We start from the raw sequence: 16,430 nt of genomic DNA on the forward strand, positions 1-16,430 counted from the left end.
TCACAGTTCGGAGATGTCCTACTGCTGGCTTATTGCACTCGCCAGCAGTGAGCCTGGCTCAGGGCTTCTGGCTGAGTGGTGCTCCCCCTGTGGGAGTGCACTGACCATCAGGGGGCAGCTTCTGCCTTGAGCGTCTGCCCCCTGGTGGTCAGTATGCGCCATAACAACTGATCGTTCTGCCATTAGGACTATTTGCATATTAGCCATTTATTATAATATATAGGATTCCCTGGCAAAATTACGTTGATTTCCAAACTTTTTTCTTCAACTTCCAACTTCAATGTATTCCATGAAATCCAAAAGTGTGGTAATAATATGTCCTTCCTTTTTTTTATGGATCTTTTCATATATGAATTGATGATTGTAGATGGTATCTACTCTTTAGTCAGTAAACAAAGTGCTGACAATTCCCGATCTGTTTCTTGCTTTCCACGCTGAAGTCTGTTTTAGAACTTCTTCCTTTTTAACCCTGTGAGGGGCAGCACGCTGGAGGGGTGGCAGGAGGGTTGCTGGCATGCAGCCGTGCACAGGAATTCTACAGAAAACATGGGCTTTCGTGGGAGGAGAGTGACGTGAGTGCTTGTGTCCATGGCAGTGGAGAAAAGGACAAACAAGCCAGCAAGCCACGGGGGGTGCAGATTAGCATTAAGCAGGGGCCAGAGGATACAGACATTTTAATCTGCATCATGTAGGGAAATGGCTTAATGTATACCAGGTTTTTTACAAAGAACTATATCATCCCAGTAAACATTTCACACTACATGAAAGCACCAAGGGAAAAGGAAAAATTACACACACACACACACACACACACACACACACTCCAGGCTTCTTCCTTTACCCCGACCCCCAGTTCTCTCCCTTCTTAGAGAAAAGTGAGGGTGGCAGCTGTCGGGTGACTTCATTTTTACTTGGGATCTGTCATTGGGTATAAACCTGTGAGCTTCCATAACTGAGCTCCCAGCCTGTGAGCACTGCAGCTGCAGGCCCCCCCCCCCCCCCGGCTCAGCTGCAGGGCTGCCCCCCACCCCCCACCCCACTCCCGGCTCCAGCTCAGCTGCAGGCCCTGACTCCCCTCACGGAGGTGCTCTGCCTTCGTGCTCAGAGAACACAGCAAGTGCCACACCTCTGGCACAGGGCTGGAGTTTTAGCTCTTTGACAGCTAATACGTGATCTGCTTCTGGTCTCACAATGCCAGGGGAGGAACCGTCTTCCCGTCGTGCCGCATTCATATAGCCCCTATCTTCGGGCGCAGGTTCCTGAGCTGCCGGACTCACACTTCCTGCCCTTCGTGTTATCTCCAGGCGCCCAGTCGCTGGGCAGGACTCTCCTGGACGGCTCCAGCTTCCCATCCTTATCAGGTCTTTAATGACTCACCCCATGCTTCCTCCAACAGTACCGTGAGGTCATGATAGTCGTAGTTATTATTCCAATTAAGTACTTATTGCTACTCCAATTTAATTAAAGAAATGACCAACAAAACACACGCCAAACAGTTAACAGAGCTGACCCGGGTCAAGGGGCACGAAGTTCTTTCTCGGCGGCCTTAGCGCCTCGGCGGCCGTCACCCTGTGAAGTCGCTGCCTTCGGGGCCTCGCCTCCTCTTCGGGGAATGACTGCTGGGGACACACACACCCCTGGGCACAGCACCGCCCCTCTCGGCCGGTGTTCACCGAACATTCGCCGAAGGACGGGCCCACAGCAGGTTTGGCTCCAGTGGAGCCTCTGGAAACGGGGCCCTGGTGAGAGCAAGGTCATGGCCTCTCCCATCAGCAAGCCCCGTGCGCGCACTGGCCTGGCCGCTGAGGGGCTGCTGGGCAAGGAGACTGAGCACATCCAATGCCAACAGGGAGGCGGGGTTCAGCAAGCGCTGGCATTTCAACGAGAACCATTGCTCACGTCAGTAAGAGATTGGATGAAAGTGCCTCGCATTCCAGGGCTCCTGCAAGGGTGAGGCTCACCGAAACCCTCCTGGAAGCCTTTCCAAGACTCAGTCACACCCTCCACCCCGAGGCCCAGACCCACCATGTGGCCCGATTCCGGGGCGGTGCCTGCAGGAGGTGAACTTGGTTTGGGGCAGGTTGGGTGTGAGAGGTAAAGAGAGATCAGGAGATACAAAACGCTTTCGCTAAGTATTGTGTAAACATGATAAAATAGCACTTTCTTTCCTTGTAGCATCTGTGAAAAGGGAAACTACCCTACAGACTTGCTCTCCAGAACTTTCCTCTCTACTGAAACCAGGGACCAGGCCCTGAGCTAACTGCTGTCTCAGGGCTCCTGAGCTCAGCATGGGGTCCCATAGACATGGGGGTCTGACCTGGCTGCCGGCCCAAGTGCAGGGAGCAGCTCAGAGACTGGCGCTGCTTCTGCGCGGGGGCGGGGAGGGGGGGGACAGTTAGGATGGGGCACTGGGTTCCCCTTCCCTAAACCAGGGTCTCCTCTTCGGTTGCACTGCTCCACTGCATGTGCTGCAAACCACAGGAGACCGTGCCATAGTGCCCACCTCATGTGGCCAAGTCTCTGTGTCCCGAGTCCGCACCCCCAGTGCGGGGACGTCTCCGGGGGCCGCTATCTGCTGCTGTGAATCAGCTTCCAGCACAGGCCTTGCTGGCCATGCAGCCCAGCTGTGAGCTTTGGAAAGCTTGGCCCTGAGTGAGCAAGCATTTAAGCAGGAGATCAGGGACTTGGTGTGACCTCACGGGGAAAGCTCCCCGCCCTCCAGCTCTCACTGGTCGTCGTCATCCCGCCCCTCCGGCCCCCTGGCCCCTGGCCCCCACCCGGGGAAGGCAAGCGGAGGTGGCTTGGGTTGGTCCCACCCAGCCGCACACAAAGCCAGAAGCTGGGCATCCTCCACCCCATTATTCTGAGTAGTCCTGCTGTTTGTTCCTCCTCCTGGTCTTTCCTCTCTGCCCTCTTTCTCTTCCCAAGTCACCTTTCCAGCTCGCCCTGGGGCCATGGAGGTGCCCTAATCAGCGATAACTGTGGCCTGAGGTGTCCCATCAGGGGGAGTTCGGAGGGGGCTGGAGGAGCTACCTTTCTGTCCAAGGAGCTGCACACAGCGTCTTTGGAAGACGGTGGGGAGCCTTTTCAGACCCCCCTCCTGGTTCTGGAACATGGGGCCTTCTAGAAAGAGTGTGATCCAAGGAGGCATCATGACCAAGCCTGTGAGTCCCCATCATCTGGCCTAATGTTTCTTTTGTCAACCTCACCCAAGGGTATTTTATTTTCCCATTGGTTTTTAGAGAATGGAAGGGGAGGGGGGGACGTAGAGAGAGACAGGGAAGAGACACCTATGTGAGAGAGACACACTGATTGGTTGCCTCCTGCACATGCCCCGATCAGGGCTCTTGACTGGAATGGAACCCAGGACCCTTCAGCCTGTGGACAAGGAGGCCCCCAGCAGCCTGCACCAGCCAGGCCCAGGCCTCCCTGCGCAGCGTGGGCCAGGGTCTCGCCGAAACCCACCTATGTGGGCAACCACGGGGGCTGCACTGTCCGCAGGGACTGAGCGACCCCGGAACGAGGCGTTCCATTCCACCCTCACTGGATGCTGGTCGCCAACTCAGCGTGGCTCAGAGTGCCAGCTCACCCCGTCTGAGGTGCCACGCAGACATGGCGAAGCCGGGCACACCAAGCAAAGACACTCCGTGAGGAAGGAGCAGCGGAACTGGTCAGAAAAAGCTGTTTCGCACTTCTTTCCTGGTCTGTGCGAAATGGCTACTTCCGTAGCACGCCGCTTCCTTGAAAGAAAGAGCTTAGGAAAGGTACCTGGACTTCCCATTCTTGTTTTTATAACATTTTAAAGAGATTGCCAGCTAAGCCGGCCCCTCTGTTCCAGCCTCCGGAGAGGGAAGGCAGAGGCTCATCTCCAGCTCTCTCCGGCCGCACGGGGGCAGCGCTGTGGACACAGGACGCTCTCCCCCTGCGGAGCCGAGGAGGGCGAGGCCCTGCGAGGCCAAGCCACGGCCCAGCCCCAGGCCATCAGCATCTCCTCGAGTCCACAGTGCTGACGATGGAAGTACCGGCACCCACGTGTCAGACCGCTGTGGGCAGCCGTGCCCAATGACCCTGCGGGCTGTGGCTGAGGTGGTGTCCTCTGGCCAGCAGGTCTGCCCGCCGCACACCCTCTCTGCCTGCACAGAGGCAGTGCTCCGTTATCGCTGTGAGTGGTTGGTGAGCGCCTGTCCCATCAGGAAGGGGACCATGCTGGTGGGAGGAGCAGAGACAGAACCGCTCCAAGCAAAGGCTCTTCTCAGAAATGGCCCTTGTTCCGCTGCAGGAGGCTTGTCTCCAAACCACATCCCCAGCCCGGCCAGAAGCCTGGGTGCTGAGACCGAAATTTCACCCCGGGCTTCGCCGGCACAGAACCCGGGGAAGCCCACGGCCTGCAGGGGGACACGGACCCTCTGCCTCAGGGCTGGACAGAGGCTGCACTCTGCGTGTGGGCGGTCCGTTCCCTCGGCGAAGAGGCCCGGAGCCCGTTCCCAGCTCCTGTGGGTGTGGATGGGTGCTCCGGGGAGCTGTCCTCCCAGAGGACCCGCCAGAGATACGCGGTCATGGTCATGGCCATGGGCCCCTGAGGGAGAGAGGGGCTGAGCATTCAGGGAGCAGGTAACCGGATGCCGGCAGAGAGGAGAGAGCGGCAGGCGCAGTGCCAGGAAGCATGGGAACCGGGGCAGGGCCAGTTCACCAGAGCCGGGCCTGGCCTCAGGGGCAGGGAGCCCAGGTTCCCGCACAAAGATGTCAGTTCAGAGCGGATAAGCCACGTGGATTTGGGCTCGGCCGCCCAGCTCCCTGCTACGGGTTCTTAAATTCTCACAGACGCGCAGGACGGTCTGGCTAGCGTGCCCTCCCCCGGGGCCTTCCCCCTGGTTACCTGGGGAGCTCATGCATTCTTTAATACTCGGCTCAGCTGTCCTGCAGTGCACACTCCTCTGCATTTCAGTTTGGCAGCCTCTCCCTCTCCAGCCAGAAGCTGAGCTCGTGGCAGCCCGCCCTGGGCCCCGTCACAGTGTCCGTGTTCCAGTCATTGCACTGCTGTGGGGAAGGGTGTGCCATGCTTGTTGGGAATATGGGCTTGGGAGTCTGCCCGGCCTTGGCTGGAATCATAGCTCCACCTACATGGCTTGGAGAAGATGCTCAACATGTCAGTTTTCTCACCTGTAGAATGGGTTTGCAATGTGCCACCTGCAGCCTCTGGTTGTCCTGGGCATGGGAGGAAACGATGCATGCAGAGTCCTGTACAGGCGCTGTCCCTGCACGCAGGAAGGCCGCTGTGAGTCTGGAGTCTGGTGGCCAGGAACAGGAACCCGCTGGGCTAGCTAAGAGAACTGAAGGAAAACTGAGCCAGCGAGGCCACGAGAAGATAGGAATCCGGCAGGAACTAGCCTTGTGCACGTAACTCTTGCTGTAACCGGCTTTATCTAAAACATAAATTGCAAATTCACCAAAAAAGTTTTGGAAACAAGGAAAAAATGTGAATGACTGGGTTTTAAATATTAAGAACGTATTATGAACTTTGTTAGTATGAAAGTTCATTGAGATTATGCTCGTAATACCAGCCTTCTTTGCTAGAGCTACACAGTGAAGTGATCAAAAGGGAAAGGCAAAGAGAATTTCCCGCTTTCCGCAGAGAGGGAGGGAGCCGAGCTCTCGGTCTGACTGAGACGGGCAGCGAGGGATGGGTCTGGGCGCCTCCCGCCTGAGACTCCCGTAGGCCGGCCATTCATGGGCCACCTCCAGGTCTCTCCCCTGATGTCCCCCGGTTCTGGGTCCACTCTGCGCAGGGCACTGTGGGGGGAGGGTGCTGGGGCTGCTGTCCTCTCTCTAAGGGGAAGCCTGCTGCTGGGGGCTGGCCGAGGCCACCAGGAGGAGAGTCTATGGAGTCCCAGGCCCCAAAGGGGCCTCACCCTGCCAGTAAGCGCAGCTCCAGAACTCAGTTTCTGTGCCTGTGAAGTGGGGGTACCTACCGGCACCTGCCCCCAGGGGAAGGCTGCGGACAGGTGGCCGCCGCCGCGGTGCGGTCTGTCAGCGGAGGGATGGCAGAGGCTGAGGAGGCAGGAAGCGCCCCGCACCCTCGCCCCCCTGGGCTGCTGAGAGGCGGGCATCGGCCTCCTGCTGGGTCCCCACTGTGACTCCTGCTCTGACCCTTGCCCTCTGACCCTCTGCCCTCTGACCCCCTGAGAGGCGGTTGGGTAGGTCAGTAGGTCGGTGTGCTCGGCCTCTGACCAGGGCCTCCCACCAGGGCCTCCTTTTGGAGCAGGCTTTCTGGAACTTGGTGATTCAACATTAGCGATGGAACTTTTCAAATGATTTACCATCTCCCTGATAGTCTCCCAAGGCCTTCTTATTTCTTCACGTGCTTTGCATGTTGAAGGGTTGGGAGGGGGAGTGCCCAAGGCCAGGCATGATCCTGCAGCGACTTTATCTTGACCCTCCCTCCAGGAGAGCAAGTTCTCTCTGGGGGTGGCCAGCTGGGAGGGGCGAGGCAGGGCGGGGCGGGTCCCTGAGTGGCTCAGCGGGGGCCAACACTGGGCCGCGGGCCCCTCCTGCCCCAGGCCCGCTCGCCCACCTGCTGTCTACATGCCGAAAACAGAAACTGTGGAGGAGCCCCCCTCCCCAGGGCCTCTCAGCCGCCTACTGGGACCTGCAGCTGACCCAGCAAAGGCCCAAGAAGCAGGCCAGGCAGCAGGGCCCAGTGCCCCCATTTGCCAGAGAAAAGACCAAAGTTAAGGTCTGCTGAGAGTTTGGCTTCCAGCCAAGGGAAAGGCCTGCCTGGTAGGGGGATGGGAGATGGGGGAGGAGGCTATTGCTGAGACTCCTGCTGCCCTGGGGTCTGAAAGCCACAGGCCTCAAGGTTCAGCTACTGGCTCATGGGCCTGCTCTGCCCTCAACCCTCACCCTCAAGGGCCGATTTGAAGCTGCCTTAGGGATTCCAGCCAAACGAGAGGCCAAGTGAGTCCCTGTAACTCTCTCCCGACAGCAAACACCTGAGCGAGGGACCTGCCCGTGTGTACACTGCACACACACCCACACGCACCTGAGCGAGGGATCTGCCCATGTGCACACACACCCACACGCACCTGAGCGAGGGGACCTGCCCGTGTGCACACTCACCCACACGCACCTGAGCGAGGAATCTGCCCATGTGCATACACACCCACACGCACCTGAGCGAGGGCATCTGCATACATGCACACACTCACCCACACACACCTGAGCGAGGGGACCTGCCCGTGTGCACACTCACCCACATGCACCTGAGCGAGGGATCTGCCCATGTGCACACACACCCACACGCACCTGAGCGAGGGCATCTGCATACATGCACACACTCACCCACACGCACCTGAGCGAGGGACCTGCCCATGTGCACACACACACCCACACGCACCTGAGCGAGGAATCTGCCCGTGTGCACACACTCACCCACACACACCTGAGCGAGGGGACAGCCTGTGTACACATACCCACACGCACCTGAGCGAGGGGACCTGCCCGTGTGCACACTCACCCACACGCACCTGAGCGAGGGGACAGCCTGTGTACACACATACACCCACACGCACCTGAGCGAGGGGACAGCCTGTGTACACATACCCACACGCACCTGAGCGAGGGGACTTGCCCATGTGCACACTCACCCACACGCACGCTGACTGCAGGCTCCTTTGAAAGGCGGGGGCAGCAGGAGCGTGCCTTGGTTTCTCAGAATCTCTCTGACTGGGGGAATGGAATGAGGGGATGATGCTGGGAGAAGGGGGGAATGGAATGAGGGATGAAACTATGCCAGGAGGAGGGAGAGATCTGAAGGACAAACCTGCTGCTGTTTTCCAGGTTTTACATCGAGAGCATCTCGTTCCTGAAGGACAGGACCACCGTGGAGCTGTTCTTCCTGAACGCCAAGGCCTGTGTGCACCAGGTAAGGCGCTGTGCCCCGCTCTCCAGGCGGACTGCGGGCGGGCGGGGCGGGCAGCCTCTGCTCTCCCTCCCGCTCCACGAAAGCAGGCCACAATCTCCCGGGGGTCTTCCTTCCTCACCGCACCCCAGCATGGCAGCTCTTCTGAGGGCGGGAAGCCAGCTGCCGCTGAGGACGGTTCACACAGTCAGCTGCCTCGGTGCATCTGCTGTCCCCGCCTTTAGCCTCATTCCAGCCCCGGCTGTGCGCCTCCGCTCAGAGCCAGGCTCTGGAGAGAGCCGCTCGGTCTGGGGAAAACCGCTCGGCCACAAAGAGGAGGAAATGCTCCCTGGGGCAGCATGGAGGGACCTGGAGCGCATTGTGCTAAGGGCCATGAGCCGGTCGGAGAAACACAGGTGCCATGTGACTTCACTCGTGTGTGGACGCTAATCAACAAACTGAACTAGCAGGCCACACAGAGACAGACTCACAGAGACATCCCGGGAGGGGGCTGGGAGTGCGGGGGTGAGTAAAAAAGAAAAAAGAGAAAGAGCTCATGTGGTGATTTTGGGGATGGAAGGAGACGGGTAGAGGTGGAAGACGGCGTAGAGGGGATAAATGGTGATGGGGAAAATGAAATAAATCTGAAACAGGGAAATGAAGCTAATTTCTGGTAAATAAACCAGCGCACACACAAACAACAGTGTCTCGGTTACTGCAGGGAAGCAGCTTTTTCCTCTCTCTCTGGGCACCGGGCTGTTCCCACAATGTGGCTACTGTAAATACCACCGCAATAATCGCAGAGCTGCATATATTCCTTCAAATTAGTGTTTCCGTTTCCGTAGGATATATGCCCGCAGGTGGAATTGCTGAGTCAGAAGGCTGCTCCGTTCTGAATTTTCTGAGGAAACCCATACTGCTTCCACAGTGGCTGCACCAGTCTGCATGCACAGGGTCCCCTCTCCCGCATCCTCACCAGCACTGCTTGCTGGTTTACTGGGGATGGCCCTTCTGACAGGTGTGAGGTGGTGCCTCATTGTGATTGTAATGCGCATCTCTCTGAGGACAGTGATGCTGAGCATCTTTTCATGTGTCCACTGGCCATCTGTATGTCTTCTTTGGAGACAGTTAGGTTCTTTGCCTATTTTTTAATTGGATTGTTTGGGGGTTTTTGGTGTTGAGTTTTATAAGTACTTTATAAACTTTGGATATTAACCCTTTATCATATGTATCATTGGCAAGTACATTCTCCCATTCAGCAGGTCATCTTTCCATTTTGTTGATAGTTTCCTTTACTGTGCAAAAACTTTATAGTTTAACTAGAGGCCCTGTACATGAAATACGTACACAGTATGGTCGCTTGGCCTGGCCTGCAATCAGGGCCATCTTCCCCACCTGCCCACAGCCAGCCCTGCCCCCTGCCGCCACCCACCCCTGGTTCCCCATTCACCATTGGATGATCCATGCCTGACAGCAGGTGGGGGGGGGGGGGGGCCAAGAGGTCGGCTGTTCCCCCCTGCTTGCTGGCCCTGCCCCCCGCCAAGAGTGGCCATCAGACTATGGGAGCCTGCTGGCTGGAGAAAGGCACCAAGAGGTGGTCAGTTCACCTCATAGTGACTGGTCCAGTGAGTGGTCTTCTGATCATTCCACCTTTAGGTTCAATTACCCTTTTATTATATAGTGCACAGGCCTGGTGCACAGGTGGGGGCCAGCTAGCCTTCCCTGAAGGGGGCTCTGGATCAGGGTGGGGGTCCCTGCTTGGGGTGGGGCCAGCCTGGGCAAGGGGCCATAGGCAGTTTGCAGGCCGGCCATGCCCCCAGCTTTGTCAGTAAGGAATCCGAAATGACATCTGGAAGAAGTCCGGTCTATCAGTCTAATTAGCACATTACCCTTTTATTAGTATAAACTAGAGGCCTGTGTATGAAATTCATGCATGGAGGGTGTCCCTCAGCCAAGTCTGTACCCTCTCCAATCCAGGACCCCTCAGGGGATGACTGACTGCCGGTTTAGGCCCAATCCCATAGGGATCAAGCCTAAACCGGCAATCAGACATCCCTCTCAAAATCCGGGACCACTGGCTCCTAACTGCTCGCCTGCTTGATCACCCCTAACCACCTCTGCCTGCCAGCCTGATCACTGCCTAACTGCTCCCTCCTGCTGGCCTGATCACCCCTAACTGCCTCTGCCTCGACCCCTGCCACCATGGCTTGTCTGGAAGATGTCCGTTCTAATTAGCATATTACCTTTTATTAGTATAGATTAGTCCCATTAGATTATTTTTAATTTTGCTTCCCTCGTTTGAGGAGATATATCAGAAAAGAAAATTGGTATGAGAGATGCTCAAGGTTTTACTGTCTATGTTTTCTTCCAGAATTTTTATGGTTTCAAGTCTAACATTTAAGTCTTCAATCCATTTTGAGTGTATTCTTGTGTGTGGTGTAAGAAGGTAGTCTAGTTTCATTGTTTTTGCACATATTTGTCCAATTTTCCCAACTCTATTAATATCTTTAGCCCATTGTGTGATTTACTTCCTTTATCAAAATTAATTGACCACAATGGTGTGGATTTATTTCTGGGTTTTCTATTCTTTTCCATTGATCTTTATGTCAGTTTTATGCTAGTACCAAGCTGTTTTGATTACTGTGGCCTTATAGTACAGTTTGATATTAGTAGTATGATTCATCCAACTTTGTTCTTCTTTCTCAAGATCATTGTTGCTATTCAGGGTCTTCTTTGGTTCCATATAAATTTTTGGAACACCATTGGTATATTGGTAGGACTGGTGTTAAATCTGTAGATTGCTTTGAATAGTATGGACATTTTCATTGTTAACATAAGAAACATTCAAACCTCTGAAGAACTTTTGTGAGTTTATTTGAGCCAAACTGTTGACAATCCCAGGAAGCAGAATCTCACCAGATTGAGATAATGCTCCAGAGAATGGCGGTTTTTCACCTTGTTTTATACATTACAATCAAAAGAGGAGGCTTAAGTGGGTTAATGAAATCCATTAGTGATAAATTAGGGAGGTGGGAAAAAGCAAGGAGGGGAAACCTCTGGGACTGTATAAAAAGTGAAATGGCCGAAACCAGTTCGGCTCAGTGGTAGAGCGTCTGTCTGCGGACTGAAAGGTCTCGGGTTCAATTCCGGTCAAGGGCATGTACATTGGTTGCGGCCACATCCCCGGTAGGGGGTGTGCAAGAGGCAGCAGGTCGATGTTTCTCTCTGATCGACGTTTCTAGCTCTCTATCTCTCTCTCCCTTCCTCTCTGTAAAAAATCAATAAAATATATTTAATAAAAAAATAAAGTGAAATGATGGACACATACTTCTTTAAGTGGGTGCAGGACAGTTAACAGTCAGCAATTAACTTAGAAACTATGAGGGGATTTGTGGTCTCCACAGAGTGGTGCTTTGCTTTCAGGGGCCCAGAAAAAAAATAGCTTTGACATTCCAATGACAACATGGATGGACCTGGAGAACATTTTGCTAAAAGAGAAAGACACTTTCAGTTAAAGATTGACCTTCGTCAGGGAAGAGACCAGCCTAGGACCTGACTACCCACCACAAACTGCTTTTTAGTTAAAACAAAACAAAACAAATAAATAAATTAAAAACCATTTCAGAGCCATGCTGGTGTAGCTCAGTGGTTGAGCGTGGACTTATGAACCAGGAGGTCATGGTTCAATTGATTCCCGGGTTGTGGGCTCAATCCCCAGTAGGGGGTGTGCTAATCAATTGATTCTCTGTCATCATTGATGTTTCTTATCTCTCTCTCTCTCTCTCTCTTCCTTCCTCTCTCAAATCAATAAAAATATATGTTTTTAAAATACAACTGATTTCTGGATATTTATTTTGTACCCTGCTACTTTACTGAATACATTTATCAGTTCTAATAGTTTTATGGTGGAATCTTTAGGGTTCTCTCGTGTCATCTGCAAATAATGACATTTTTACTTTTTATTTTCAAAGTTGGATACCTTTGCTGTCTATTTCTATTTTCTGTCCAGTGGCTAGGAATTCAGTGTTATGTTGACTAAGAGTGGTGGAAGTGGACATCCCTGTCTTGTTCCCAGTCATAATGGAAATACTTTTAGTTTTGCCCATTGTGTATTTTATTGACCTGGGTTTGTTATATATAGCCTTTGTTATGTTGAAGTATATTCCTTCTACTCCCACTTGGCTGAGAGTTTTTATCATAAATAGATGCTGTATTTTATCAAATGCTTTTTCTGCATCTATTGATAGCACCATGTGGTTTTTATATTTCATTTTGTTGATGTGATGTATCGTGTTTATTGATTTAGGGTTATTATACCAACCTTGCACCCCAGAAGAAATCCCACTCAATCATGATGTATGATCTTTTTAATTATTGCTGGATCAATTGCTAATGTTTTGTTGAGGGTTTTAGCATCTGTGTTCATCAGGGATATTGGTCTATAATTTTCTTTCTTTGTAGTGTCTTTATCTGGTTTTGGAATTAGGATAATCCGGGCTCATAAAATGATCTTGGAATTCTTCCTTCATCTTGAATTTTTGGAAGAGTTTGAAAAGGATAGATGTTAATTCTTCTCTAAATGTTTGGCAAAAATCACCTCTGAAGCCATCTAGTCAAGGGCTTTTGTTTTGGGGAGTTCTGTGATTACTGTTTCAATTTCACTAGTTGTGATCTGTCTATTCAGATTCTCTGATTCTTCCTAACTCAGTTTTGGAAGATTGTACATTTCTAAGAATTTACCCATTTCATCCAGATTGTCCGATTTGTTGGAATGTAGTTGTTTATAATAATTTCTTATAACTCGTTGTATTTCTTTGGTGTCAGGTTGTTACTTCTTTTATTTCTCATTTTGTTTATTTAGAACCTTTGGCTTTTTCTGTTCATGAGTTTGGTAAAAGGTTTGTCAATCATGTTTATCTTTTCAAAAAACCAGCTCTTGGTTTCATTGATCATTGTATTATTTTTTAAAAAACACTATTTAGTTAATTTCTGTGCTGATGTTAATTACTTCCTTCTACTCACTTTGGGCTTTGTTTGCTGTTCTTTTTCAAGTTCCTTAAGTGTGAAGTTTGATTGGTCACTTGAGCCTTTTCTTGTTCCTTGAGGGAGGCCTGTAATGCCATGAATTTCCTTCTCAGGCCTGCTTTCCTTCTTCCCCCAGAGGTTGGACTTTTGTGTTCTAATTTTCAGTTATTTCAAGGTATCATTTGATTTTTTTTCCCTTGATCTCATTGTTAATCCATTCATTGTTTAGTAACATGTGATTTACCCTCCATGTCTGTGTGTTTTCAGTTTTGTTTTGTTTTGTTTTTTGTGATTGATTTATAGTTTTATAACATCATGGTCAGAGAAGAGGCTTGATATGAATTCACTCTTCTTAAATTTATTGAGACTTGTTTTGTTTTCTAACATGAAAACATTTTCATGCTCGACATAATGAAAAAGGACATGGAAACTATTTTAAAAAACAAAACAAAACATTTTATAGGTCTCCCCTAGAAAATGTTCCATGTGCCCTTGAAAATAATGTATATTATGCTGCTTTGGGATGAAATGCTCTGAAGATGTCAAATCCATTTGACCTAGTGTATCATTTAAGGCTGCCTTCTTCTTGTTGATTTTCTGTCTGGAAGACTTATCCATTGATATCAACAGAGTGTTAAAGTCTCCTCCTCTGACTGTATTACTTTAAGTCTCTCCCTTTATGTACATCAAGATTTGCTTTCATATTTAGGTGCTTCTATGTTGGGTGCATAAATGTTTATAAGGGTTGTATGCTCTTGTTGTATTTCTTTATCATCATGTATTGTCATTTGTATCTCACTATAGCCTTGGTTTTAAACTCTATTTTGTCAGGTATAGGTATTGCTACACCAGCTTTTCTTTTCTTTTGCATGAATTACCTTTTTCCATCTCTTTGCTTTTAGCCTGTGTGTATCTTTCATCCTAAGGTGAGTCTCATGAAGACAGCATATATATGGGGCTTGTTTTCTTATCAGCTACCCTATGTCTTTTGATTGGAGCATTTAAACCAGTTGGTATGCATACAGTTGGTATACATTTATGGCCATTTTATTTTTTTAACTATGTTACTCTGTTTCCTTCTTCTTCTTAAAGTAAACCCTTTAATATTTCTTATAATACTAATTTGGTGGTACAAACTCTTTTAGCTTTTTATTGTCTGGGAAGCTCTTTATTTCCCCTTCAATTTTAAATGATAGTCTTGCTTGGTAAAATAGCCTTGGTTGTCAGTCTTTACCTCACTTTGAATATTTCATGCCAATCCCTTCTGGCCTGAAATGCTTCTGTTGAGAAATTAGCTGAAAGTCTTATGGGAGCTCCCTTATAGGTAAATAATTGCTTTTCTCTTGCTGCTTTTAAGATTCTCTCTTTGTCTTTAACCTTTACCATTTTAATTATGATGTGTCTTGCTGTGGGCTTGTTTGGATCCATCTTATTTGGAACTCTTTGTGCTTCCTGAACTTTGTCTTTTTCCTTCGCCAGGTTAGGTAAGTTTTTGGTCATTATTTCATCAAATAGGTTCTCAATCCCTTGCTCTTTCTCTTCTCCTTCTGGTACCCTATGATTCAGGTATTGCCACACTTCATGTTGTTGCAAAGGGCCCTTAAACTACTCCTCATTTTTATAAATTCTTTATTCTTTTTCCTGCTCTGATTGAATGTGTTTTTTCTACCTTGTATTCCAAATCACCAATTCAATCCTCCACATCATCCAACCTACTTTTTATTCCTTTCAGTGTATTCTTTATTTCAGATATTTCATTCTTAATTTCTGACTGGTTTTTTTTTTATAGTTTCCATGACCTTTTTCATGTTGTCGAGCATCCTTATAATCATTATTTTTAGCCAAAACCGGTTTGGCTCAGTGGTAGAGTGTTGGTCTGCGGACTGAAAGGTCCCAGGTTTCAGTCAAGGGCATGTACATCGGTTGTGGGCACATCCCCGATAGGAGGTGTGCAAGAGGCAGCTGGTCGATTCTCTTTCTCATCGACGTTCCTAGCTCTCTATCTCTTTCCCTTCCACTGTGTAAAAAATCAATAAAATATATTTTTTAAATCATTATTTTTAATTCTACATCTGATAAATTGCTTGCCTCCATTGCATTTAGCTCTTCTTCTGGAGAACCTTCTTGTTTTTATTTTCAGTTAGGATCTGATTCTTTGTATCTCCATTTTGGCTGCCTCTTTGTGTTTGTTTCTGTGTATTAGATAGAACTGCTATGACTACAAGTCTTGGAAGGGTGGCTTTATGTGGGTGACCTGTAAAACTCAGTCTCCTTGAGCACCTGAGTTGGGTGCTATACCTTGTGCATGTTATGCAGTCCTTCCTGTTGTAATTGAGTCTTGATTGCTATTGGCCTTATTGTGTGTGAGATTGACCCTCAGGCTAGTTGACTATGAGGTTCAACCACCTGCTGTGCAGGTGCTGATCACATGAAAAGGAATTCACCTCAGTATGGTTTGGTGCCTGCCAAGATTTCTCTGTGGATATGCTGCTTATGAAGCTTATTGAATTCTGTTGTTGTCTGAAGCTGACCACTGGGATTAATGGTTCTGAGCTGTTGCAAAGGAACTCTAGCAAACACCTATGTCAGATGCTGCCTGTGACTGGCCCTGGGCAACCTGATTGGAGCTATCAGTGATCCACAGCTTGGGGGCTCCCTCTCCTGGGCCTGGGGGCAAGTCAGAAAAAGCCTCAAGGCACCCAGAGATCTGCCTCCACATCCAGGCTCCTGTTAGGCTTAATCAATGAACAGCCTTCAGCTGTATGCCTCAGCAGGGCTACAGCTCCACAGGGTGGGCGAGAGGCATTTCAGTGTGTGGAGCTATTGCTTCCCCCAGGCTGATGCTGCAGGGAGGGGAATGCTCTGCCTGAGGAAGATGGCATCTGCAGTATGGCTCAGCACAGGGATCCTGGTGGCTGACCCTACAGCTTTCTCCTCAGAGCCATCAACCCATGCTCTCTTCATATGGCTCTCGTTCACTTTGCCCTCCCTCTGCCTGAGCCCAGGGTGAATGGCTGGGAACAAAATTTTGTGCATTTACCCTTTAAGAGGTACCTGTATCTCTAATCGTCTCTCCCTGGTGGACAGAAACCCAGCTGCTTTTCATAGACTAATGCTATTGGGCACCTTTCCCAGTTCTGGTGCTCTAAGCTGTGGAGCCCATCTTGGGGTTTAGAATCCACACTACTTAAGGGGAACCTCCTGCATCTGAAATATCCCTCCAGAACTTCAGCTGCCACCCGTGGGAGCCTGGCCAACCCTCTTGTGCCTATGTACTTCCTACCACAGTTGATGTGCCTCTGTTTCTATTTTACTCATCAGTTTATTTTGTTCACTAGATTCCAAGTATAAGTGAGATAATATGGTATTTGTCTTTCTCTGACTGCCTATTACACTTAGCAAAAAAATCTCTAGATCCATCCATGCTGCTGTAAAAGGTAAAATTTCCTCTCTCTCTCTCTCTCTCTCTCTCTCTCTTTTTAATGTTGTTTAATTATTTATTGCCTAG

General features: G+C 50.1%; 1 protein-coding gene across 5 annotated transcripts in view; it reads left to right on the forward strand.

The window, feature by feature from the left end:
• Positions 1-16,430, forward strand: part of FRMD4B (FERM domain containing 4B) — a 203,672-nt gene that overhangs the window by 96,335 nt on the left and 90,907 nt on the right. For all 5 annotated transcript variants that reach the window (XM_045578941.1, XM_045578940.1, XM_036430563.2 and 2 more), the window contains exon 5: positions 7,837-7,921. In XM_045578941.1, the coding sequence (XP_045434897.1) occupies positions 7,837-7,921 (85 nt within the window). The remainder of the gene's footprint in view (positions 1-7,836; positions 7,922-16,430) is intronic.

Source organism: Pipistrellus kuhlii, unplaced genomic scaffold (assembly GCF_014108245.1).
Source record: "Pipistrellus kuhlii isolate mPipKuh1 unplaced genomic scaffold, mPipKuh1.p scaffold_m20_p_11, whole genome shotgun sequence".
Classification (NCBI taxonomy): domain Eukaryota; kingdom Metazoa; phylum Chordata; class Mammalia; order Chiroptera; family Vespertilionidae; genus Pipistrellus; species Pipistrellus kuhlii.